The sequence below is a fragment of the Watersipora subatra genome, chromosome 7 (assembly GCF_963576615.1).
Source record: "Watersipora subatra chromosome 7, tzWatSuba1.1, whole genome shotgun sequence".
NCBI classification, from domain to species: Eukaryota; Metazoa; Bryozoa; class Gymnolaemata; order Cheilostomatida; family Watersiporidae; genus Watersipora; species Watersipora subatra.
In genome coordinates, this window is record NC_088714.1 from 42,387,662 (window position 1) to 42,413,521 (window position 25,860).

The following is a 25,860-nucleotide window of genomic DNA, read 5'->3' on the forward strand; positions in this document are numbered from 1 at the left end:
CCGAGCACTGAACCCTGAGGCACACCCGAGGTCACCTGGGTCGGCTGAGAAAGACAAGATTAACGATGACCCTGAATGTTCGACCCCTGAATGGCATCCCCTGAATTATTAACTACTTGGTAAATTAGTGTGTCATCTGCGTAAAGGCTAACAATGCAGGATAAACTCTCGGGTAGATCGTTAATGTAGCATAGGAAAAGGGTAGGTCCCAGAACCGAACCCTGTTTCGACGCAAGAGGTTATCACAGATTTTAAAGATACTTGCCATACCCACTTTTTAGCAACGAACAAACAGTTATAACGTTTTATGGGAAAATATCTCGACTACTGAGCCTAATGGTTTATGCAAAAACAACTTACAGAGAATCGAAAATGTGCGCGTTAACAGTTGAAACCGAAACTATGCGAACCGAACTGATAAGTAATAAAATATTTTCCGCGTAACCCTCATACACGTGTCTTCCTCAGTCGTATTATTATACAACGTAGATATTATAGACGCGGGTCGTACATGCGCTGAGTAAGGCAGCTCAGAGAAATAAGGCTATAATCTATGGGTTTTCGCAGTATGTAAATATAAACTTGCTGTTTCCGGTTGTCAATCATCATCTCCTTTCTATTGGTCAAAAAATTAAAAGTAGCCCAATAATATATCACAGTGCGTATAATGTTGCTGCGTAACCAGCTTCGTAGTGAAAACTACACCGCGAGCTCGAACACATCAGCGTCGTAAACTGCCGACACCATCTTATAATATTTACGCATAAGGTAAGATTGAATTAACGGTAATATTTTTAATAGAAATATTTAGCGTTGTCACCCGTTCTACATGCTTAGGTGTAAGTGGTTTGTTTTACTTGATGCATTTTAGTTTTGCCGTGTTGAGACCAACTACTTCCAGATTGTAATATAATTTAAATATGAACGACTTATGAAGCATACTGTGTTATAATGAAAATTGTGGGGACCACAGTCAGGTTTATCAGGCTTCGGTATAAATCCCATACTTATACGTTGGATAGCATCCTTCCTCCAAGGTAGGTCTCAGCGAGTTCTAGTAGGAGGTGGGATGTCGGATCCAGTACAGGTCACATCAGGAGTCTCGCAGGGGAGCGTACTAGGCCCTACTCTGTTCATCTTGTTTATAAATGATATAGTTGACTGTGTTACCAATAGTTCTACACGCCTCTTTGCCGATGATACTCTAGTATATCACCCTATTACAAACTCAAACGACATGACACTATTACAAACTGACCTCGATAACCTATTTCAATGGGGACAGTCCAATGGTATGTAATTTAACGCCAAAAAGAGCACTATTGTTTCATTCGGGAAAACATCGCTTACAGACAAATACCCCATAAAATACCATCTCGGGAACACCCCTTTAATCACATGTGACACTGTAAAATACCTTGGTGTGTACCTTTCAAAAGACAACAAGTGGAATACACATATTGAATATATTTGTATGAAAGCATCACGCATCCTTGGATTGTTAAAAAATACTATTAGTGATGCCCCAGTCACAGTGAAATTGATTGCTTATAAGCAACTGTGTCGACCTGTTCTTGAATACGCAGCCGAGGTCTGGGACCCTCATACAGCCACGCATTCCGACATGCTGGAATGCATACAAAATAAAGCTGTGAGGTTCATTAAAAATATTAAAGGCAGAGAGGTGTCCGTCTCAGAAGAAAAATTCATGTGTGGCTTAAAGTCCTTAAAACACAGAAGACAGCAACAGAGATTGTCTTTGTACATTAATATCGTATCAAACAAAGATACGTTTCCATCCATCCATGACACACTGACCGAAATGAACGCATCTACTCACTACATGACCACACGTTCTAACAATCTAAACGCCCTCTCCTGTGACTCTGGTCAGTTTTTGCAGGGATTCATCTTCAGGACATCTCGAGAGATCCGCACTGGGGAGATTGTAGTGGACTAACAACAAAAAAACAAAACAAAAAAGACCTAGCGATCGGAGGGTCCCTTTCTTGCTTCTCATGAGGCTCTAGGGACTAAACATCATCCAGATCATATTTCTAACGTATAACCTTTTCAACAAATAACTGAATGTGTTTGCAAAATTCTAACTACACGTATCTATATATGTATCCTCTGATTTAGATCAGCAATGACCGCAGGCTCTATTATAGTTCCGACCATCATACCTCTTCGTGCTCCGGCACCAGGTAGACCAAAACAGCTTATAGATTCTAACACAAGAATTGAACTAAAATCAGGTAGGTTTGATTATATGCTCAGCATGCAGTTTTTTGTAGCTAAGGTTTACTATTGGCTACCAATGAGTAACTTCTGCTATTATGGCTGTCTACCATACTATCCGGTACAGGGCTATAAGTATTGCATATATTTCTTATGCACCATTACATTCTTTTTGCATGACAACCTATACACGTTAACTATAAAAATTGTCGCCAGCTGCTACGTCAGCAGCTTAATTTTCGCTTAATTTCAAGTCGGAAAATAATACTAACACATAACAAAGTTTTTTGCTTCAACATTGTGCATATCTTTATTTTATGATTAGTTTAGCTGTTTGTAAATAACTTTTCTAGAATCACAAAATGTTGACATTTACTACACAATGGATGGCAAAAAACCAGAACCATTTGCAGCGCTTGGACTTGACAGGTCTACATTCAAGTATCGAGGGCCATTCACGTTACCAGAAGGAAAAGTAACTGTGAAAGCCATGGCTACATCGAAGTAGGTCAAGCAATACGGTCAATAACTATCGCTTCTACAGCGTGGTTGTAGGTTTGGTATAGCTATGTAGATAAGCAATGATGCTGAATTCAAACATAAATTTGGACCAGCAATGTTTGTTCAAAACTGTTTGTTTGCAAGTTAGAAGAGCTCCTGAAAATCTTTTATGTTGTACACTAGTCATACTTTAAAATCACAATTTTCTTTAGAATTACAAACCATTAACTGGAATGATTCTCACATGTGCCACTACAGAGATAGCATACAACGTGGCCAACAGGGCCAGGTCTTTTTGCATCAAAGGAGCGAATTCTTGCAGTAATCTTGAGTCAACTGAGCTCTGGCTGTTGATCATAAGGGTCAAATAGGATATGTGCTAATTCAAGAAAAACTATATAATGCACAAAAGACCAGCCATAGAACTACATATATAATATGTATGCAGTTGGATGATATATTTACAATATTTGCAGGTAGATACATTTACTTGTACTATGTTTGCTTATATATAGGCACACGGTTAACACCATTAACAGGGGCTGTTAACACGAAGTTAAGATTAAATAGATTTAATAGTTAAAAATAAATAGATAAGATTAAATTAGAGTTAACTAATTGACTGGCTGATAATGAGTGTGTTTAGATGTGTTTAGACAAACTTATCTACTCTGTCATCATTGCATCTTAAGTGACTTAAGTATCTTAGAGTTGTGTTTCACAACTTAGAGGGTCTCGCATTCAATATGGAAACCAGACTTGAGCTGTAAGCTATGTAGGCTGTACTAGTTCGGTTACCGTAAAACCTCTAATTGAGGGCCATGTCGCTCTATTTCTCAACCCTTCCTCTCTAGTGGCGGTCAATTGGTGGTGGCCCTCAAATAAAGACTGGCGGTCAATTGGTGGTGGCGTTGTATTTTTCGACCCTTCTCTCAGGGTGGTGGTCAATTGGAGGTGGCGTTCAAATAGAGGTGGTGTTCAGTTAGAGGTTTTATGGTAAGTATCTTAGAGTTGTGTTTTAGCACAACATAAGCATAGAGATCGAATCTATTGCTAGCTAAGACAGAATTTTTTAAAAAATTGTGGCCACAAAGTTGATGAAAAGTAGAATATAAATTGGTGACAAGAATATTTAAAAACCAAACATGTTTGTATTTTGGTATGTAAATATCTCTTAGAAATGCAACAGGCACTGATATCTTAACTGATATAGCATTAGATTATCTCAGTTGATGCAAACTGAAACTAGTTAATAATAACTTTCTAGTTGACTTAAGTCATTGTTACTGATTGGCTCCCTTGATTCATTAGATCAGCTCAAACCCAAGATTTATATGGAGTTAAAATGAATTGTCAATACATGTACTCTTCAATTAGCATTCTTTAAAAATAAATTGAAACATGTTTATAATCTACTTATAAACAGATGCGCACATTACTATCTATCTGACAAATACCAAACTTAGCTTGTCATCTATCTACTTTGTTCCATATTTCAGCGAGTCATCATTTTGTTGCATCTAGTCAGGAATAGCTCTAATCTTTCCCTTGAATGCATACACTGCCTGTAACTTGCAGAGATGGGGTGAGGCAGAGCTATGTGAACAGCAAAGTGTTTGATGTTGAGTATGTGCACGTTGAAGTGGCTTATAAGGTTGAGGATGATGACAAAGCTTTCCAGAAGGATCTGATTAAAGAGAAAAACTTGGTACTATGTTCCATAATTTCCGGTATTTGCTAGATCAGTTTGCTTCCTTCTTTCAATTATTACATACCACAGTTGCTATATCTTTCGATATAGCAACTAATGTTATATCTCTCGATCAGCGATTTGTATTAATTGGTTTGCATTCTTTCACATGTTTGGTTGCCAATTTACACAGCATTATTTATCTTTGACATTTTCCAAAACATTTGTTATCACTATTATTTTGTGTTGTTTTTCTCTCATATGAAAGTTATATGTTCAAAATCAGTGCGGTCGTTATCATAATTATCAAAAATTTACATTTGGTTCATCAAACCTTCGAACTATGCAAGGTCTAGATTATTTGCGAACTGCACAAAAAGCCTGGCAAAGGATACAAGTAGAATACAACTCCTAATTGCGCACTTTGCTGGTCATGCGCAGCCATAACACAATCACCTTGCTCACAATTTTTTGTGAGTTGGTTACAAATAATTTGAGAAAAATTGCTGTTTCTGGCTGAAATTTATAGCAGTTTTATTCCAACTAAATTAAGAAAAAGAGCAGATAACTCTTGAAGGTTGACTTGCAAAAATATTCTCATTACAGCTATTTGGTATCAAAAAATTCACTATGTCTTACTCTGCTGTATTGTAGGTGCAAAATATGTGGAAATGTGATTACAAGCTCTTAAAAGCTCAAAAACGAACAGTTAACCGCCACCATCACGAGACCGCCGCATATTAGAATCTCTTTCCAAAACGGCTCAAATGGGATATAGTTGTACAAGATGGCTTCTGTTTACACTTTCATGCAACCTCATTTGTCGAAATATTTTCACAGACATACTTCACGTAATCAATAAAACCATGTCTATTGTTCTTACGCGTCTATTTCATCATCATTGCAATGCTGTCACTTTCAGGACTGATATCTTATAACCTACCGTGAAAATTCGTTTAATTTTTTAACCTTAGCTCGAAGGAGTACATATCATTGTCTGATAAACATGACGAGCCTGTTAGTCACCTGTGATAATCGAAAAATGCTGCGGAAGTTATTCGTGAAGTATGGGTCACTAGACGATTAGTAGACCAAGCCAAAACAAAACTGTAAAGTATCGAGCATCTATATTTGATACGGGGTCTTCAGTAAAACCCGAAGTGTTTGTCATAAACTAGTGCTACGATAAGCTTCATATTGAGCTTTTTATTGCTCTTCAATTCACGTGAGAACATCACGTGACAAGACAATAACGAAATTTCATTACTACGTCAGAGAAATAAAGAGATTCGAATCTACGGCAGCTTTTCGTTTTTGAGCTTTTAAGAGCTTGTAATCACATTTCCACATATTTGGCACTTACAACACAACAGAGTAAGACATCGTGAATCTTTTGATACCAAATAACTGTAATAGGAATTTTGTTGCAAGTCAACCTTTAAAGATCAATTTACTTGATGACTTATCGTGTACTCATAGTTCTAGCAACCAATCGGTTCCATCGTTAAGTAAACAGGTTATTCACTACTTACAGAGGAGTAAGGACAGAAAGTATAGACAAGCCTGGAATGAAGACAACATGAATCAGCTGGAGACTGACATGACAGATATGCGTGTTACAGGAAGTAATCGTCGCACTGGTCAGAATTCAGCTAGGTTCACTTCCAGTCGGGCCTCTCAGCGAGATAATAGGGTCAGTGTTTTCTATCAGTCAACTAAAGAGGGTACATTGAACTCTGCAGGCCTTTGCACAGACTGTAGGCTATTTACAACTGCCTAATATTAATCAATGTTCTTTTTCCCAAGTTTTTGTTGTTTCCTTTTGTTTTTAAACATGAACTCATACATTTTATTACGCTGAGCCTACTGTGTGCTTTACTAATTAATTAAATTCCTTCAAGGCTCTAGCTGCATGAAGGTATGTATGTACCTTTAGATATGGGGTATGTATAAGTTGGCTAGCTAGAATATATTTCGGTGAAGGTATGTATTGACCTTTAAATGTGTGCTAAATTTGAAATTTTATTGTAGTATGCGGAAGCCGATACTTCTACTCATAGATCTATGTCTGCTCCAAACCCATACAAATCTATAATGAAACTGCAGAGAAAAACAGACTTCTTAAAGTAAGAAATTGCTTATTAAAAATTACATTAGTATACTTGATAAGTTTGGAGTTGTGCTCTCCTTTGAATTGTAACAGACCAACCATGGGTGCCAGTTTGTTTTTATGTTGTTTTCAAATCCTAATGAAGTAAGAAATTTGAGCATGATCGAATTTATCTTCTTTATCCTGTATATCATACTGTAGCTATACCATATATACACTGTAACATTATAGATATATAGCTTGTATGTGGCAGATATAACATACATGTATATAGTCTATATGTTACAGGTATAACATACATGTACATAGCCCATATGTTGTAGGTATAACATACATGTATATAGCCTGTAAGTTGTAGGTATAACGTACATGTATATAGTCTGCATATTGCAGGTATAACATACATGTACATAGCCCATATGTTGTAGGTATAACATACATGTATATAGCCTGTAAGTTGTAGGTATAACGTACATGTATATAGTCTGCATGTTGCAGGTATAACATACATGTACATAGCCCATATGTTGTAGGTATAACATGTAACATATGCATTGCAGGTGCACCTACTGCTTTGCTGACAGGCCGTCTGATCCTTATGCTAAGTACTGCCAGACTTGTGGAAATCCCGTTCCCGCACTTCCTACCAGCAGACTCGCTCCTCCAGACCCGGGAGAGGTTTGTCTACCCTTGTCATAGTTAACCACTAATATTTATTGTAACAATTATGTTTTTTATACTCCCTCTAAAAATATTTTCATTTGTTGTAACTTACTGTATAAGAAATTCATTCCTGCACATTTTTGTTAAATTCAATTTAGTGTTTCGTGCCTGTTATATTTTTAGCTCTCTGCAAACTCCTCTATACACGTGCATGTGTGCGTTAATATGTGTCTTAACATATGTAATGTATGTAGAGACATTTTTTGTTTTATCTATGTATAGCTCATTATATCTCTGTATAGCTTGGTATAGCTCTGTATATTTTGGTATAGCTATGTGTAGCTCCATATTTTTATATCTCTGTATAGATTTGTATATTTCTGTATAGAATATCATGATATATATTTGTATATTTCTGCGGAGCTCTGTATTTTTCTGTATAGCTCTGTATAGTTGAATATATATATCTGTATAGCTCTGCATGTCTCTGTATAGCTCTGTATAGCTCTTTATAACTGTTTATAGCTCTGCGAAGTTATATATAGCTTTTTATGGCTCTGAATAGTGCTGCATAGCGCTGTATATCACTGTATAGCCCTGCATAACTCTGTGTAGTACATTATAGCTCGTAGCTCTGTATAGCTCTGTGTAGCTCTGCATGTCAGGCTTTCTGTTACTCTGATTCTTGTAGATGGGAAGGTGTGTGTACTGTTCCTCTGTAGTCCCTTTGAACACAGATACATGTGTTGTCTGTGAGGCCTCCATACCAGATCAAAACCAGCCTCAGATGCCTATGAAGATCGCCCAAAGTAAAGTTTGCCAGCATTGTGGTACAGGTTAGCAGTTATTACTTTTTTGTTTTATCACATTTGAGATTGTTTTTGATGTTTGAGGTGATCTGATTGCCAGTATGTTTCAAGGTTAAAATCGACAAAACTTGATGGAGGTTAAAATGCTCAGAAGAAAAATACGTGCCGAAATGAAGTCACTAGAATCACGGCTTTCTATCTCTCTTGTTATTCACCACATTTCCATGATGCGCAGTACTTCGGAGTTGCGCTATCTCCGAATCATGGAAACGGCGTCTTCGCACTGAAATCACTGCGCACTGATCAGTGCGAAGCCAGTGCAAATTCGCTGCAAGGAAACGGCAATTGCGCAGTGGCTGCGCATTGCTCGCTTGCTGTGGAGACGGATTCATCGAGGGCCATAAACTAGTACAAAAGTTATCCTGCTTATCTTGTTTTTTTCTATTCATACGATCTTCTTTCACTTAAATTTAATTATTTACGAGGAAGATGCACCGGCATGAGGCACCCACGAGGATGATGAGGTGATAACTTTGTTATCGATGCCAACACTTTTCAAAAAATAGGTGGCAAGTCCTAAAGTAACGTTTAAATAATATATTATTTAAAAATACTTATTAAAAATATATTTCTTTGTAAAAATTGTGTTAAGGTTTGTAAAACCTTGTGAATGTGTATTGTAAATAAAAGTATAATGACAACAGAAGCATAAAAAGACTGTTTCTGACGTTCGGTATCCATGATCGATTCTATTTCTCCATCAGGCAATTCGATTTATACAATTTTTCTTCTCTGGCTAATTTGCTGAAAACCACTGCGCAGCATGTAAACGTACAATCCTCTCGACTTTGGAGAGGGCTGCATCGCAGTACAGCGCATCATGGAAACATAGTGATTGATATCCGCTGTTGCGTTATGCATGTCTATTCTGTCTGTCTCTTTGCCGAATCGCAATTATAGACATCATAATCGCACTTTCGCTTGAATCTGAGCATTTTAACTACGATCAAGATTTGTCAATTTTAATATTAAAACATCCTGGCAGTCAGACCTCCTCAAACATCAGAAACAATCGCAAATTATAGTAAAAATACCAATACTTTATGATAAAATCTACTGGAATTTTGTGCAAGTTCATCTGTAAGGATGAGCAGGTTTGGAGTCGTTTACTCGGCTTTTGGCTTGTTTGACTAACATTCAAACATATTTGTCTGTAAAAAAGAGTTTGTTTGTTGAGTTGAAGATTTGTCTTAGAACATGACATTGGGTAGACATATGGTTTCAATGTATTTAGATCAGGACATTCAAGCTCTAGTGCATGACTTTCAGGTAATCCAGCTACACTTAGTACATGCATACTCTGTGAGTGCAGTTTGCCAACTCATGCTCGAGCTGTTCAAACCAAGGATATGGCACCTCCTAATCCTGTCCCTTCTGGTCACAATAGGGAGTGTAGCTCATGCCATCGTACCAACAATCCTGATGCGAGATTTTGTGATTGGTGTGGAGCCAAGGTCAGTTCTGGTTGCCATAATGATCTGTTGTAACATTGAGGATATAAACATATCCATGCCATATACAGTAAAACATGGATAACTCGCCCTCGGATATATTGAACACATGGTTAACTCGAATGGATTTGCTTGGTCCGTTCCCACGCAATGATAAATGGCTTTATATAACTCGACCTCGGCACCGTTAACTCGAACAGTTTTTTGCCGAATTCACAAACGTGGTTTTCGTTCAATTTATTTTGAAGGAGTTTCCACTAGTCGCGGAGCTGAGACTACTCTGATTTCTTAACAAAAGCGCTTTTTATACGCGTATAGTGTACATATAATTTCCCCCGTACCGTATAATGGAACCGAAAAAGAAATCGTATAAAAATGATTAATAGGGTCGCTAAGACGTTCGCTTAGTTACGGCCAAGCTATAAACGTTAGAAGGTATTAGCGATAAAAATTTAATAAAGATAGACACAGCATGCAAAAAACATATTGTAACAGTGATTATATGCGGATACATAAAGATAAAATGGCACAAATAGGCTCGTAGCTTGGCGTCCGCTACAACAGACATCCGCTTTACGATGGCATCACGCAAGCAAAGAAAAGCGTGGAAACTTTCTGACAAACTTAAAGTACTCGAGGAAATCGAAGCAGGACAAAAGCTATCAGCATTATCAAAAAGAGAAAATCTTCCAAAAAGTAGTGTCAACATGGAGTAAACAAAAGGAAAGAATAAGATCGTTATGTGACAAAAATTCATCAAGGCTAAGAGATCGTTCAACGTCCACGATGATTTGGATGGTGTATTATTGACTTGGTTTAGACAAGTGCGTAGTGAAGGCGTACCTATCGATGGGCCAATTGTGTTAGAAAAGGCTAACAAGTTTTTAAGGACTATAATAACTGTTTAAAATCTATTTCTACAATAAGTCACACTGTTGATCTTTGTCAAAAAAGTACCTTGTCACAGACTACACTCGATAAGTTTGTTAAATGAAACAACTGATCAGATGTAAAGCATGCTTTTTTGCATTGGTCATAAATGTTTACTTATGTCCAGTTTTAAAAATTATCAGAAAGAATAGATATTTTTCTATTGGGCTGAGATTTGTTTGCAGTTTTAGGTGATGTGACTGACAAGACGTTTTAAGATTAAAATTGGCAAAATTGATCTCGAGTAAAACACTCAGAAGAAAAAATGTCTTCTGAGCGTTTTAACTGCGATTAGGTTTTGCCAATTTTAATCTGAAAAAGTTCTGGCAGTCACATCACCTAAAACAACACACAAATCTTAAGTGTATAAGAATATCTATACTTTCTGATAAATACTTTAAAACTCTACATCAGATGCCCTTTAACTTACAACAAATAACCTATACTTTAGTTTTATATATACATGTAGTTTGTATATGTATCTACTGATAAATACATTCACTTGTGACTGTGCTCTGATAACTTGAACGCTCTGATAACTCAAACACTTTCACTCGGTCTCGTGAAGTTTGAGTTATCCATGTTTCACTGTATATAATACTGTATTTGTGCGAGTATTTTACAATGTGTCGAGAAGAACAGAAGTTGTCTGCTTTTTTGTGAATAACTCAGTTTTGTTTCATTACTGTGAGTATCCATAACTTCCAATTTCAAAATAGAATTCAACTCCACTTATTAGTTGAAATTCGTTATCATAATTAAAAAAGTTCAGAATGCTTTTTTCCAAAGTAAAATATTTTATATGATATTACAAAAAGTTAAAACCTGATATGGTTTGAGGTTGCTTTTTAATACTCCTGAAAAATTTGACAAAAATTACTTAAACTCAAATAATATATTCATTCATGTGTTTAGTATCCATCAGCATGCAGAGCACATTATGCTTCTTCTAATTTATATCTGAATGTTCTATGAATTGTTCATTGAGTAGTAAGTTGAAGCTGTCAATTTTAAATAGTTGAACTTATCTTAATATCTTCTCCGATTGCCCTTGCAACTGCATTATAGATTAACTATTTCCACATGTTTCTAACTTCATATCATATTTAGTATACTCATTTTTTTGTAAACAGTAAAATTACAATCTTAAACCATAACTGTCACGAACAACTTTTATTGTATTTACTAGGTAAATCAGACACACTGATTCCGATTTTGTACTCAAAATAAAGATTAGTCCACTAACTTTCAGAGTAATGAAGGCTTTTTTACAGCGTTTTAATATCGGTCTCGAAAACAACACGATCGGCATAACAAGCTCCGCCCATAAATACGTGACGTAACCTAGCTTTTTAGGAACAGAAGTTACGTAGGGATGTTTATACTGATTTAGAATAATAGAGATAGGTGTTTTAAAATCTATTAATATCTAAATTCAGCCTTAAAAATAATATCAGTCTTTTTTGAAAGGTAGATAAGCTATTTAGCATTGCATATTTAAAAAAGCGCGATAACAACGCTAGCTTGTGATAAAACCGTGCTTTTTGAGCTCATTTTTCTCGGCGTTCAGCCCATTTAAACGTCATGTAACAAGCTACGAGCAATTTTAAATAGTTCATATACCTTTCATAATAAACTGAAATTATTTTACAGGCTGGATTTAGATAATAATGGGTTTTAAGACACCCATCTCTATTATTCTAAATCGGACTAAACATTCCTAACTTCCGTTCTTGAAAAAACTAGGTTTCGTCACATATTTATGGGTGGAGTTTGTAATGCCGATTGTGTTGTTTTTAAAACGGATATTGAAACGCTTTAAAAAAGCCTAAATGACTTTAAAAGTTAGTGGACTAATCTTTATTTTGAGTACAAAATCGGAATCAGCGTGTCTGATTTACCCAGTAAATACGATAAAAGTTGTTTGTGACAGTTATGGTTTAACTATGATAAGAGTCGTGTCTCCTCGTCCTTCACCACTGTTAGATATTGGGGAAACTTGCATCACACAGCATTCAAACTCGGACATTCGGTTTGACAGCCAGGCACTCTACTAACTGCACTACTCAACTACCTTGTTGTGTATTGGAATAATTGTGCACATAGTTATGACACCTGACAATCTGTCACACGGCACTGAACTTCCAGTGTACTAGTAATATACAATAAGACCTTGGGAAGACACTAGATCAGATATTTCGAACTTTCTTTATTGCCGCAGCACATTTTCCAAATTTATGAAATTCTGTGGCACACTACCAGCCAAACTGACATAAAATATAGTTAACTTGTGTTATATATTTTTGCACTCACAGAGTGGGAAGCATGGGTATAAATTGAAACATGGATATTCTTGCAGAAATAGATAGAGACACAAAGTTTTTTATAAGCGGTCCCAAATCTCTTTAATTTTAGTTTTCAAAGCAATTAGGTTCAAGAAGGTCATTGTGTAACCGTTAGTTGCACATCCATTATATTCCTCCTTAACAGACAATATTTAGTTTCTATCGGCTTTTGCTTCTTTCAATATTTGGTATCATCAAGGCTTTCATAAATTCTTTTTATTCTTGATTTTATTATGTAATTTAATTTTTGTCGCATGCATGTACAGAGCTCAGAAGTTTTTGTATTTTGATGTATCAATAGAATCAGAAGAGTAATCTTACTGTGGTTGCTATGATTACCATCAATATTTTTATGTTTCAGCCTACGCCACAAGGTGTCTCTATGACTTGCTCTAGATGTGGTGCCACCAACAACTTATACGCCGCTTTCTGTGCGTCTTGCGGTGTATCTATTAGCGCCCCGAACAGGGATGTTAGCAACTCAAGCTTGGTATGGCCCTTTGCTTTCTTTTGCCCAGCTAGTAATAGCGATCACTGTAGCAAGCTTTCTTTTTTTGAAGAACGTATATTTGTGCATAATTTTAGCTCATTAACAAGTTCTGTTCGCATAACAGATAGATAACTGTGAATGTAGTTTCTGAGCAGGCAAACCTCAAAACAAAAACTGATTTAGCAGATAATAAACTCTGCTGCCAGAAGTTATGCGAGCAGTTGCATGGTTCAACAGTTCAAACCTTTCTACAAGAAATATTTTCAAACCTATTTCTACATTTTTCCATATTTAAACAATATAGAAATAGAATATATAGATTATATTTATAGTATATACATAAATAGAAATATATTCTATTTGTAAATATACCATAAACATTACAAAATAAAAAAAAATTTTTGAATATATGGTATATATATTTATATATATGGTATATATATAGTATTTATATAGATAAATATTATATATTTCTATATTTGGCACGTTCGAAGATTTTGGATGAATCATTGACTGTGTCAAGTATAGCAATAGGTCTATGAAAATATTTGTTGTAGGAATGCTGGTACTTCCAGCAAAAATATAATCCATTTTAGTCAAGCTCGTCATCAATATCTGAGCAACGCAATCACCTAAATGTGCTAATGAGTCTACTAATGTAATTGCAGTAAGGCATCTCCTTGTTTTCTTTCCCTATTATGCACTATTCTCTTAAAGTGTTAGCTGTCAGGAGTGTTCGTTCAGAGTTGTCTTACTCCGGTGATGATAACAGGCAATAAGTTCACACAGCTAATTAGCCCATAATCTATAATTTTAATGTGGTTGCCAATTATTGTTCATTGCACTGTGCATCGGGATGCAACAATAAGTCTCTGTTATAAGCTTACCCTCTCTGCAAAGTCTGCATTGTGGGGTTATCCAAATTCTCTAGTTCCTCTCCCAAGTCATATTAGACAATCTAGTTTAACACGCGCATAGTCTTAGCTTCGATTCATTATTTAGTTATGATGCAATAAATTTTTTCAGATTCCAAACTCTCAGTCTAAAGTGTATTGGGCGCCTATACCAGGGCCTGAGGTAAAGCAAACTAGTCAAATCGCCACGCCTTACGTGCAGCGGCCAAAGAAGGTGGCTACGTTTGACACGTCTACTCAAACTGTTGGCCTCTACTATCCGTCGGAGAGAGAGTTGCAGAAAAAGCGAATGGAGGAGGAGGAGAAATGGGCTCTAGAGAAGCAACTGCGTGACAGGAAGCCGTTGCTCACGAGTGTCAGCCCTGGCAAAGGTTATGAATACTTTTTATGTTAGGTTCATTCCAACTGTAAATATAATGATTGCTATCATAGCTGTTGCACCAAATATCACATGATATATCGAGTTATTAAAATTCGTTGGTTGGCTTTTAGTAAACTTACTGAAAATGTATGCCATACATAGCATAACTTGTCTCAGTAATTTATATGAATTATATCTACTAGTCATGACATCATGAATGAGTTACTGAGACACTAAATTAATTTTTAATTTCGAAATAATTTCTTTTTGCTGACCCTCAACATCATTCATAAAAATTAATGGTTAAAAAGCGAAAAAAATTATAATTTACAACATCCTTTTTAACCAATAAAATTTGTTTTGTCCACGGAGCAAATTCCTACAGAGGTTCCCACAGACCTCTGACTATGTGCTTTATTTGCATCTCGCCATGCAAACACACAATTTTAGTCATTTAATCATAAGGTTTCTTTTTGAATATGACTGTCGATACCTTATGACTGTCATATGTCTGTCATACAACTGTCATATCTTTGTCATACAACTGTCATATGTCTGTCATACAACTGTCATATGTCTATCATACAACTGTCATATGTCTATCATACAACTGTCATATGTCTGTCATACAACTGTCATACGACTGTCATATTTCTGTCATACGACTGCAGGTTATTGGAGGAAACAGCTTGAGCACATAACCACCCATCTGAAGGCAGAGGCTCAGAACAATCCAGAATTTCGAGCACTTATCGGAGATGCAAGAATGGGCAAGGTAATTAAAAAGAGATTCCCTTCTATTGTTCAATGGTCTCTAGGCTTGATTCCTAATGCTAAAACGAGAAGTGATTTTCAGTATTTTTAATAGCATAATTTCTGTTATTTTATACAAAGTGTTACACTGGTTATAAGTAAATCGGTTGTCATTTTGCTGCGAGAACATTATAAACATTATTTCAAATTAGATATGAGCTATGGTAAGTAAGGTTGACCTTTTCTGACCCTTCCTTGACCTTTACATCGGTAACAGTATATAGCTATTACCCTTTTATATTCACCAGCAAAAAGTGCTCATCCAAAATATTTTGGTGTACTAAAGAAAATTGGTCACTCTTGGACTGTTCTACTTACTGAGGAGACTGACCCACCTTCTGCCTCTTCTATTATATTACAGAGACTCAGTGATCCTATTCACACTTCCTGTACACTCTGCAGTTGTACACATCCCTGTACACTCTACAGCTGTACACATCTCTGTACACTCTGCAGTTGTACACATCCTTGTACACTCTGCAGTCGTACATATCCCTGTACACTCCTCAGTTGTACACGTGTCTGTACACTCTGCAGTTGTACACATCCCTGTACACTCTACAGCTGTACACATCTCTGTACACTCTGCAGTTGTACACATCCTTGTACACTCTGCAGTTGTACACATCTCTGTACACTCGACAGCTGTACACATCTTCGTACACTCTGCAATTGTACACATCTCTGTACACTTTGCAGTTGTACACATTCTTGTACACTCTGCAGTTGTACACATCCCTGTACAATCTACAGCTGTACACATCTCTGTGCAATCTGCAGTTGTACACATCTCTATAAATTCTTCAGTTGTACACATCCCTGTACACTTCACAGTTATACAGTGATGATTTATGAGCAAACTTAACGTGATCCCAACAGCACCTGAAGTGCAAGAAGTACACTTTACATGCTGACTATAAATAAAGCAAAATTTTATTGTGTGTATATGAAAAACCTATGTGGAAAAGGCCAATCAAAGAGATGTTTTTGCACAATATTTTAACTTAATGTTGACGCATTTTATGCCTTCCAATTTTGCTGAAACATTTACAGATGAAAGATGTGAAACCTTACATAAGGTTTCAAACCTTACAAAAGGTTTCATGCATTTATTTATGTTCCTAAAACTGAAGTTTTGAATACACATATAAAAAATGAAAAAAAGCTGAAACACTTAAGAAATTTTAAAAACCAAGTTAATTGCTGTAATTACAGTAAAAGTAGGTCATAAAAATGATTTGGTTTGTAGACTGATCACTCTCAAATGAGTTGATGCTCTCCAGCTTTGAGGAGATGATTTTGGGTGACAGCCATGCACTGCAGCACTCTTTAAAAAAGCTATTCAGAAACTTTGTATCATTTCAGCTCACTGCAGTCTCTGTTGCTGATGATGGGTTTGAGCTGACTGTAACAGCGAGCTATGCACTCCGAGGAATCAAAGATCCGTACAAAGTGCCTCCTATGACTGGCTCAAAAGTTCTTAGTGACCTCACACATAGACGTAGGAACATGGACTCGGATAGTAGCTGTGAGAGTGATGAAAGAGACAGCTATGGTATGTTTCAGACGTCAAGTATTCATTAGCTCAATAGTATAGGGGTGATGGCAAGTAGTTACTTAACATAATATGGTAATTATATTGCACTTTCTCTAGACCTAATATTTCGCATGATATTGTGCAAAGGCAGTGCCGGTGTCTCTAACAAACCTATCATATGTCATAGTCTGACACCTGTCATATGCCACTGTCTTACACCTGTCATATGCCACAGTCTGACACCTGTCAGGTTTTTCCAGTGTGTCTGTAAGTCTAGTTGAGATTTCTGTAGATTAGTTAAACTAGTTTTAGTCAGTCAGTAAGTATGACTTTTATTCTTGACACTTCTTAATGACATCGAAAGGATTAATAAAATTTAAAATGCAGTTCATGAATATTATGTATGCTAATGGTCTGGTTGTACTCAGAGCTTTTTTGGGAAATATAATTAAATACCATCTAAAAATATGATATTCCCAGATTATTGTAAGATTAGCTGAATGTACGGCATTGCATGGTAATAAAAAAGGTTTTTGCTCAGAAAATTTATTTTTAATCAACACATACAGCATTTACCATTCTAGGCTTTACCTTAAACCTTTAAATGAAGGCTTTTGTTTATTTCTGTGTGTGTCCGGCCGATGCATAATTCAAATATTTGCTAAAACAGACTGTGGAAAAACGTTTCTTACTTCTTATGCTACACATTCACTCAAAATTTACAACAGCTTATAAATAGTGGCAAAAAATTTAGTTGCTATTGGCTAAGTTTCTTTACCCAATGAATTTGAGTAACTTAAGCTAGTAACTTAAGCTAGTAACTTAAGCTAGTAACTTAAGTTAATATTGTAATCTTTACCATAATAAGAGCCATGTCTGTCCGAAGCCAGCTACAAGTGTTAAGAAAAAAAATTGCACCTCACAGACATTGAACGCGTACATGTGAATGCACAGATATTAACCCAAGCGCACTACCACTAAACTATGCAGCTGCCTCACCACACTTCACAATAATTGTGCTTATAGTTGTTACACATCATGATCTCTCATGGCGCATCAGACTGCAAGCCTTGTTTTTGTGGAAGTCTAGGAATGCATTTGTCTTCTAATAATTCAAGCACTGCAAACGTACGTATTTTAATCAATTGCTATAAATTGGACATATGACAGGCAAATAAGCACTTAAATTTATACAAATCTGTTGTTAGTTTTTTTTATAAACCCTGTGTCCAATTATAGTGAATAAAATCTAGCAAGGGAAATTTGCAAGCCACCCGATTTGATCTCGGGACCCTCAGACCTAGAGGTGGTGAATTTAACCATTAAGCTACACGGAATACCGTGGACTCATTGGGCAATTTACAACAGTTAAGATACTCATGAATAAAGTGTTTGCTTGAAGTTAATAACTAGCAATGTTGACCTTTACGCCATTACATTTGCGAACGTTTTGCATTTGCGATTGTTAAGTTGGCCCAAAAACACCGGTATTGTTTTAGTAATGGTTTTAGTAAAGATCTAGCTTTCCATGTGAGTTCTTCAAATTCATTAGATAAGTATTCTATTACCCGTGCAATGCCGGGCTTTTGGCTAGTTTATATATATAGTTTAACTCGCTATCAGCTGAATCCATTGAAAATCAGTGTCAACAGATTTAAGCAAGGTGGCACAACTATTCAAAAACGATATTGTTTCTTCAGCGGTTCGATGTTATTTAAAAAGTTCTTGAGATATAATTTGATTATTTGGGTTTTTTAGTTCCAAGTGAAGATGAGATTATTGAGAGATCTAAGTCAAAGCCCAAGACTAAGAAGAAATCTGCAAAGAAGGAGCCCAAGCTTTCTGTGAGTCGCGTTATTAGAGAGACAGGTTTTAACATTAATAGTTATTGGTCAGTTCGGGTTTATTAAAACTGTCTTGATAGCTCGTGTGTTTGTATAAAATCACTAGCTTTACGTGCACTCACCTCAGAGATTAAATAAGTTCACTGAATGAAACTTGTTCAATCAATTCAATCATTACATCAGTATAGTAGGTGACGGTAACAAGTAGTTTTTCATATCAATTTCATCCTTGTGCCTCGTCTTCAGCGATGTGATTTTATGAGCTGGTCTAAGTAATTCATAAAATATTTATTGCTTCTGATGCACTGATACTATGTTGACTAGTATTTTGGCCATTTCGAGTACGCGACAGATCATCAGATGTGTCAATAAAGCACGTATACTAAGTACCGTAAAACCTCTAATTGAACGCCACCTCTATTTGAACGCCACCTCTATTTGAACGTCACCTCTATTTGAACGCTATCTCCAATTAACCCCCACCTTGAGAGAAAGATTAAAAAATAGACCGCCACTCTCCAATTGAGCGCCACCTCCATTTGACCGCCACTTTGATATTATTTGATCTTTTTGAGCCCATAATATCAATTGATCAGTAGAAAAGTGTTCACAAAATCGTATTAATAATGAATCGCTTATATCAATAACAGTTAATTTTCTCATTGTCCAATTCCAAAGCTTTTCTTTTTTTTCGTTAAAACTTTGAAGACAGCATCATAGCAATAATCAATAACGGTCTCAGGCTAGTTGTAGCTCTCTGTTTACTGCGGTCTTTCTACTTTGAAGTAGCCTAAATTTATAAGAAAAGGCTTAAATTTAAGATGATAGAGTGAACTTTCAAAGCAATGCTATAGAAATAGTTACTGTCTTAGGCTAATAATGGTTCCTTTTATAACGCAGTCCTGATACTTCGAAGTTCGTTTACATATATAAAAGCACTTTAAATTTACGATGGTAGGTGGATCTTTGAAAGCAACGCCATAGAAATAACTACTAACTGTCTCAGGCTAATAGTAGTTCTTTGTTTAACGCAATCCTAATACTTCGAAGGACATGCATATAAAAACCGGTTCGCAAGTTTTGGACCAAAGGTTACGCAAGCAAACTTTCATGCATTGCATTAGTGCTAAATGCGGCGCATGAAAGTTTTGCTCTGTCAAAAAATTGTATGGACACTAATATGAACTAGTTCAGCAGTGCAAAAGGAGAGTTGAAATCAGATGACATTGTAGAAGGTATTGTACAATTAGAAGATGTTCGCTCTAGCTATCCGAACAAACGATGGAAATATTTTTGTTTTAAAAACGTCAATTTTTGTTTTTGCATGTAATATAGTTATGATTCGTTTATGTCACTTGCTCATGAATATAATTATATTTGTAGCATTTGGTAGATTGTCATTATATAACTTATAAATATGCAGATTTATATCATGTTATTCATTAGCATCCTTGCTGTTACCTTTTGCGTTTTGTTTTTTTGCAGCTAATTTTTTTTAACATTACCTATTTTTTTAATTTGTAATTCTCAAATGTGCCGTTACACTCTTATTTTTGATTTTGGTAAATCTGCAAAAGCTAAATACTTTTCATGTGGACAAATGTATTATCTAGAGTAGGAATTGCCTCTAGATTCTCTTTCCGTTTGGTCAGACAAAGTATCAGACAAAGAAAGTCCAATATCTCATTTTCACGTTTATACCAGTATTGAGAGGTACCAGTATCGTCTATTAAAATTTTGAATACAAAGATCTTCTGCTGCAACAGTAATCTTTTTTATCCAAACACTTCCATGTACTCATTGTTTATTCGTTCTCTCAACCTATTTGAACTGCACAAAAACAATTTTTTCATGATATGAAATTTAAAAGTTAAAATAGTAAATGTTGTGTATGGAAAATCAAAATACTTTTTTACGCAAAGACTCTTTTATTACTTGAGCAATATCGAGCATTCATTAGTATACGTATATAATTGTTTCTTCTCTCCAGTTAACTCAAGTGGGTGGTAATGTCTGCTCAAGCTTAATGGCGTTTGAGCACTCGCCTCAAGATCTTTGTAGCTCCCAATAACAGGCTCTTTTGTGACTCACTTGTGTTGACTGCTGTCAGTATTCGAACAAACCACATTTGATGTGTAGCTGTTACTGCCTCCAATGCTCCAATGACTACCGCAGTTGCAATTGTTCTTCCATGCCAGCACTTTTCAATTTTTTCTCCGACTAGGGGATATTTATCCACTTTTCTCTTTTATTTGCTGGCCATGTTGTAGTCATTGGATACTACTACAGTATATCTATTATAGTAGCCCTCTTTATTTTTTTGTTCTTTTAATCTTATATACATAATCTATATTTATATCCTTGTATGTGTATAACAAAAGGTTTTTTAATTTTAGTTTAAAAATATAAATGAGAATACTTACCTCACTTACCTTTATGACAACCCTTTTTGTAAGCGTCGAGCAATACCACACGCCTAGACATCACTCATCAGGTAACAGTTATCCATACATTTTTGTAGCTGCCATTATTTCCTGTTAATATACTTTTTATATCTTCTTCTCTGATCACTATAGATGGAAGACAAAAAGTTACTGAAGGAGGTTGGAAAGAACGGGGAAGGGCGGGCTGAGGAAGTTGCTGAGCTCATCACAGAGGTATGAGAAATTCTCAAGTCAGTTGCAGAACTTCCTAACAGGTAGACTCGCAGCTAAACTGACAGGTAGACTGACAGGTAGATTGTCAGGTAGATTGGCAGGTAGACAAGCGGGTAGACGACTAGCCTCTCTAGATAGAGACTCAAACTCTCAAAACTGAAGGTCATCAAACACACAATCAGTCTCCTAGTGAAGAGTTTGAACTGGTGATGATGTTGTTGTTGTTACAGCAAATATGTCCCTTTAAGATGCATATTCATATACTTCTGCTATGAGATTCGTCAAAGCAACCTCTTGGGCACTTCACTGTATTTGTAGATTATTTTAGTTTTTACTAAGATTACGCCTGTTGTTTAAGATTTTTCCCATGTTGAATCAGAGAGTACACAGCACTCATGTGTATTCTCAGCGCAACACTGCTACACCGCTTTCACAACAATCTATAAACGTATTTGTTTCGGGCAATTGTTATTGTTTTTAATGTATGAGTAGGCGCATTATTGAGTTTATAACCAGATGGGGTTTTATAAGTCTGGTCCCTAGAAACCAGATGGAATTTTGAAACCAAATATTATTGGTGAATGTATGCATGGAGCATACATTTGTGAAATTTAAACAAAACGACTGAAAATGCACAGCAATTAGGCGGACTAACAGACAGACACAATTACAAAGTTGGATCTATTAATAATATAGATTATGTAATAAATTAATAACTCACTTGTAAAAGATTTGCTGTTACTTTTATGTATGACTCCTATATTATATGCCTCCTGACAGGGAGCCAACCCATCTGTTGTCAGCGCGCAAGGAACTCCTGCTATCGTGCTTGCTACTGCAAACAAACACGTTGACTGTCTAGCGGAGTTGCTAGAAAAGGATGCAGACATTAACGCTCAAGATAAAAGTGGTAACACGGCTCTACACGCTGCTGTGATCTTAGGCTATGAAGGCAAAGAGTGCATCGAAATACTCCTAAGGTAGGCCCGCCATCTCACTTAATACATGTACATAGCCTAGTTTAGTTTCTTCTATTGTCTACCGGGTATGCAGTACTCTCTCACATTATGCCATTATTGTCCGTTATTGACAGGCTAAGATTTGTCATTAGTTTGTTGGTTTTGTCATTTAAAAATGATTGGGTGCTAGTTTAAGAGGTAATTAATGTTTCACTATATAAATTATTACCCTGGCAGCCCAGTTTGCCGTGAGAGATCATCAGATGTGCCGATAAACTTCAGTGGTCGATTGGTAAGACAGTTGTTGGAATGTCGATCCACCTTTATATGGCCGGTTGGAATCCTGTGCAGTGCAATCTTTTTTCCTAGCCTCCATCGTGGCTTCGGACAGACACGGCTCTTATTATAGTAAAGATTTCTGTTGATAGTCGTAAACAACAATTGGAAAGCGATGTGACTGCTGTCAAAGATCAATCACTTTTTATTTTGATCAAATGATATACTATATCGCCGTATCTCGGCGTTGACGTCATAACTTCGGTGATCGTGGATGATAACGATGTTCACGCCATCACTAACTCATCCACATTTGCATCAGGAAATACTCCGTGACGTAGTGTTCTCATTTCTCTTTTTAAATTTTTGCGAAGAACCTTCTTTGTTTTTGCATGCTGGAATCAAATACTAGTCCTGCAGCGACTATCATAGGTGAATATGAATAAATCACGCTATTCGCGAATTACCACCGCCAAAATGGTTCACATTTGAAAGGTGATCGTCGATGCTGGTCGAAATATCAGGAAAGTTTGACAGCTGCAAACTTTCCCGACGTGTCCGTGTTGGTTCGTCGAGGCCATCACGCTGAAAATGGAAACGGAACACACTGACTAATGGCGATATAGTGTGAACCAGCCTTAAATGCTTTACTAAATTTTGGTCTGCGCAACTGCTGTCTTAGGAGCTACACACCTGTTTGGAGCTTTCCTCTATTTATTCTTTGAGTTTATTGTCCTCGGTAATAAGGAATAAATTTTTACATAAGTACAAGTGTATTTTGCAACGCCTTTGGGTCTAGACTCTAAGGCGTCAAAGGTGTGATCTACTACATGAAAGCTGCATTAGATGCAGGAATTGTCTCATGGACTACTACAACTGAGAGAAGACGAATCTTTGTAAATGCCTCCTACTCTGTCTTATATTCATACATAACATTTGATCGCCTTCGACTTGCTGAGAAAATTCATACTTGAGCTGATTTTTTCTCACACTGATGACAGAAAGGAAAACAAGCGGCAGTCTTTATCGTGATATCACACCTCGGTTGTCTTACCTCGTTACAAGGCATTTTATCTAATGGCTGGTTCAAACAATATCGCAGTATGTCAGCGTTAATCTCTCAATACATCAGTGATCGTTAGCCATAACACTGCTCACACTATCACAACCCATCTGCATTCACATCGCGAATAGTCCACGACACAGCGTTCTCATTACGCAATGCAGTCGCTGAAGCGATGAGATACTAGTCCCGCAGCAACTGTGATGATGAAAAATATAGATCAAGTAATCCGCGATAGCCAATCACCATTGCTGAAGAGGCGCACATTGCACACACGGTCACCGATGCTCAACGAAATATCGGCAAAGTTTGACAGCTGCAGTGTTTCTTAGCATATCTCGGCGATGTCATCAGTTTACAGTTCATATAGTTGTTAAAAAATCACAGATGGGACAACCCGAGATATGGCGATACAGTGCGAACTAGACTTTAGCAGGAGGCCCTTTACTCACTTCATGCTATCCATTCATTCTTTTGCAGCAATGGAGGGAGTCTTGCGGTAAAAAACAACAAGGGCCAATCTCCGCATGACCTTGCTATCAGCATAGGCAATGACTCTGCTGTCAAGTCACTCACTAGCAGCATCGGTCAAAGTCAACTTGCAAAGATGTCCAAGCCAGCCAAACCCTCATCTCGATACAGCAAAGCAAACATTTTTTGAGTTAACAATTGGTCCTTAATGTTTTTCTGTTACTAAGCTTGATATGTCACATATCATATGTGTAAGGTTCTCTGCTAAAGCACTTGTTTTTTTTGTAAAATTCTGTGGTTTACGAAAGGCAGGCTAGCGTCGACCACTAGACAGTGTTTATGCCTCACTGTGAACCAGATATTATCTAGACAGATTTGGGCATTGGTTATATATGATTTAGATAAAGACAGCTCCATCTGTAGGCAGTGAAATCATAAGCACTTTATTAATCTTCCATTCTTGTCATTTACTAAAAACTTCCTTCATACAATCCCTGGTTAAAGAGTGTTGGTTTCCAAAGCCAGTAGATTATTTATTAACCGTTCATGGACCTACCCTTGCATTATCTGACTTTTTTATTAACAGCATTATCCATAGGCCCGATCTTTGCATTTTAGTTCACCCATTTTTGGCTGATCAAGCTAGTAGATAGCTTGACCCATTTTTACTACTCAAGAAATCTTGTTTGCTTTGCCTGTTTGTTAGATGTCAGTAAACTTGTAGTTGCTACTATTTGTGTTGACTTGTGGTTTTTGAAAATCATTAGGAAGTTTCTGATTTGTATGCGTAGCTAGTATTGCGCGTTTGTAATAAAGCTCTCTCTTTATTGGTCATCTACTTCAACTGCTCTCTCTTTATTGGTCATCTACTCCAATTGCTTTATCTTTATTAGTCATCTGCCCCAACTACTTTCTCTTTATTGGTCATCTATTCCAACTGCTCTCTCTCTTTTTATTAGTCATCTGCTCCAACTACTCTCTCTTTATTGGTCATATACTCCAACTGCTCTCTCTCTCTCTTTATTGGTAAGCTGCCCCAACTACTCTCTTTATTGGTCATCTACTCCAACTGCTCTCTCTTTATTAGTCATCTGCCCCAACTACTTTCTCTTTATTGGTCATCTGCTCCAACTGCCCTCTCTTTAGTGGTCAACTACTCCAACTGCCCTCTCTTTATTGGTCATCTACTCCAACTGCTCTCTCTCTCTCTCTTTATTAGTCATCTGCTCCAACTACTCTCTCTCTTTATTGGTCATCTACTCCAACTGCTCTCTCTCTCTTTATTAGTAAGCTGCCCCAACTACTCTCTTTATTGGTCATCTACTCCAACTGCTCTCTCTTTATTAGTCATCTGCCCCAACTACTTTCTCTTTATTGGTCATCTGCTCCAACTGCCCTCTCTTTAGTGGTCAACTACTCCAACTGCCCTCTCTTTATTGGTCATCTACTCCAACTGCTCTCTCTCTCTTTATTAGTCATCTGCTCCAACTACTCTCTCTTTATTGGTCATTTACTCCAACTGCTCTCTCTCTCTTTATTAGTAAGCTACCCCAACTACTCTCTTTATTGGTCATCTACTCCAACTGCTCTCTCTTTATTAGTCATCTGCCCCAACTACTTTCTCTTTATTGGTCATCTGCTCCAACTGCCCTCTCTTTAGTGGTCAACTACTCCA

General features: G+C 36.7%; 1 protein-coding gene across 1 annotated transcript; it reads left to right on the forward strand.

Annotated features, from left to right (window-relative positions):
- Positions 1-697: 697 nt before the first annotated feature.
- On the forward strand, positions 698-24,918 carry LOC137399405 (double zinc ribbon and ankyrin repeat-containing protein 1-like). Its single transcript, XM_068085503.1, has 17 exons — positions 698-768; positions 2,143-2,258; positions 2,595-2,745; positions 4,321-4,450; positions 5,967-6,125; positions 6,464-6,558; positions 7,103-7,220; positions 7,897-8,041; positions 9,344-9,528; positions 13,162-13,290; positions 14,317-14,575; positions 15,237-15,340; positions 16,744-16,933; positions 18,674-18,759; positions 21,336-21,416; positions 22,197-22,396; positions 24,195-24,918. Exons 2-17 carry the CDS (start codon positions 2,150-2,152, stop codon positions 24,373-24,375), a joined length of 2,322 nt encoding a protein of 773 aa, XP_067941604.1. The 5' UTR covers positions 698-768; positions 2,143-2,149; the 3' UTR covers positions 24,376-24,918.
- Positions 24,919-25,860: the final 942 nt, after the last annotated feature.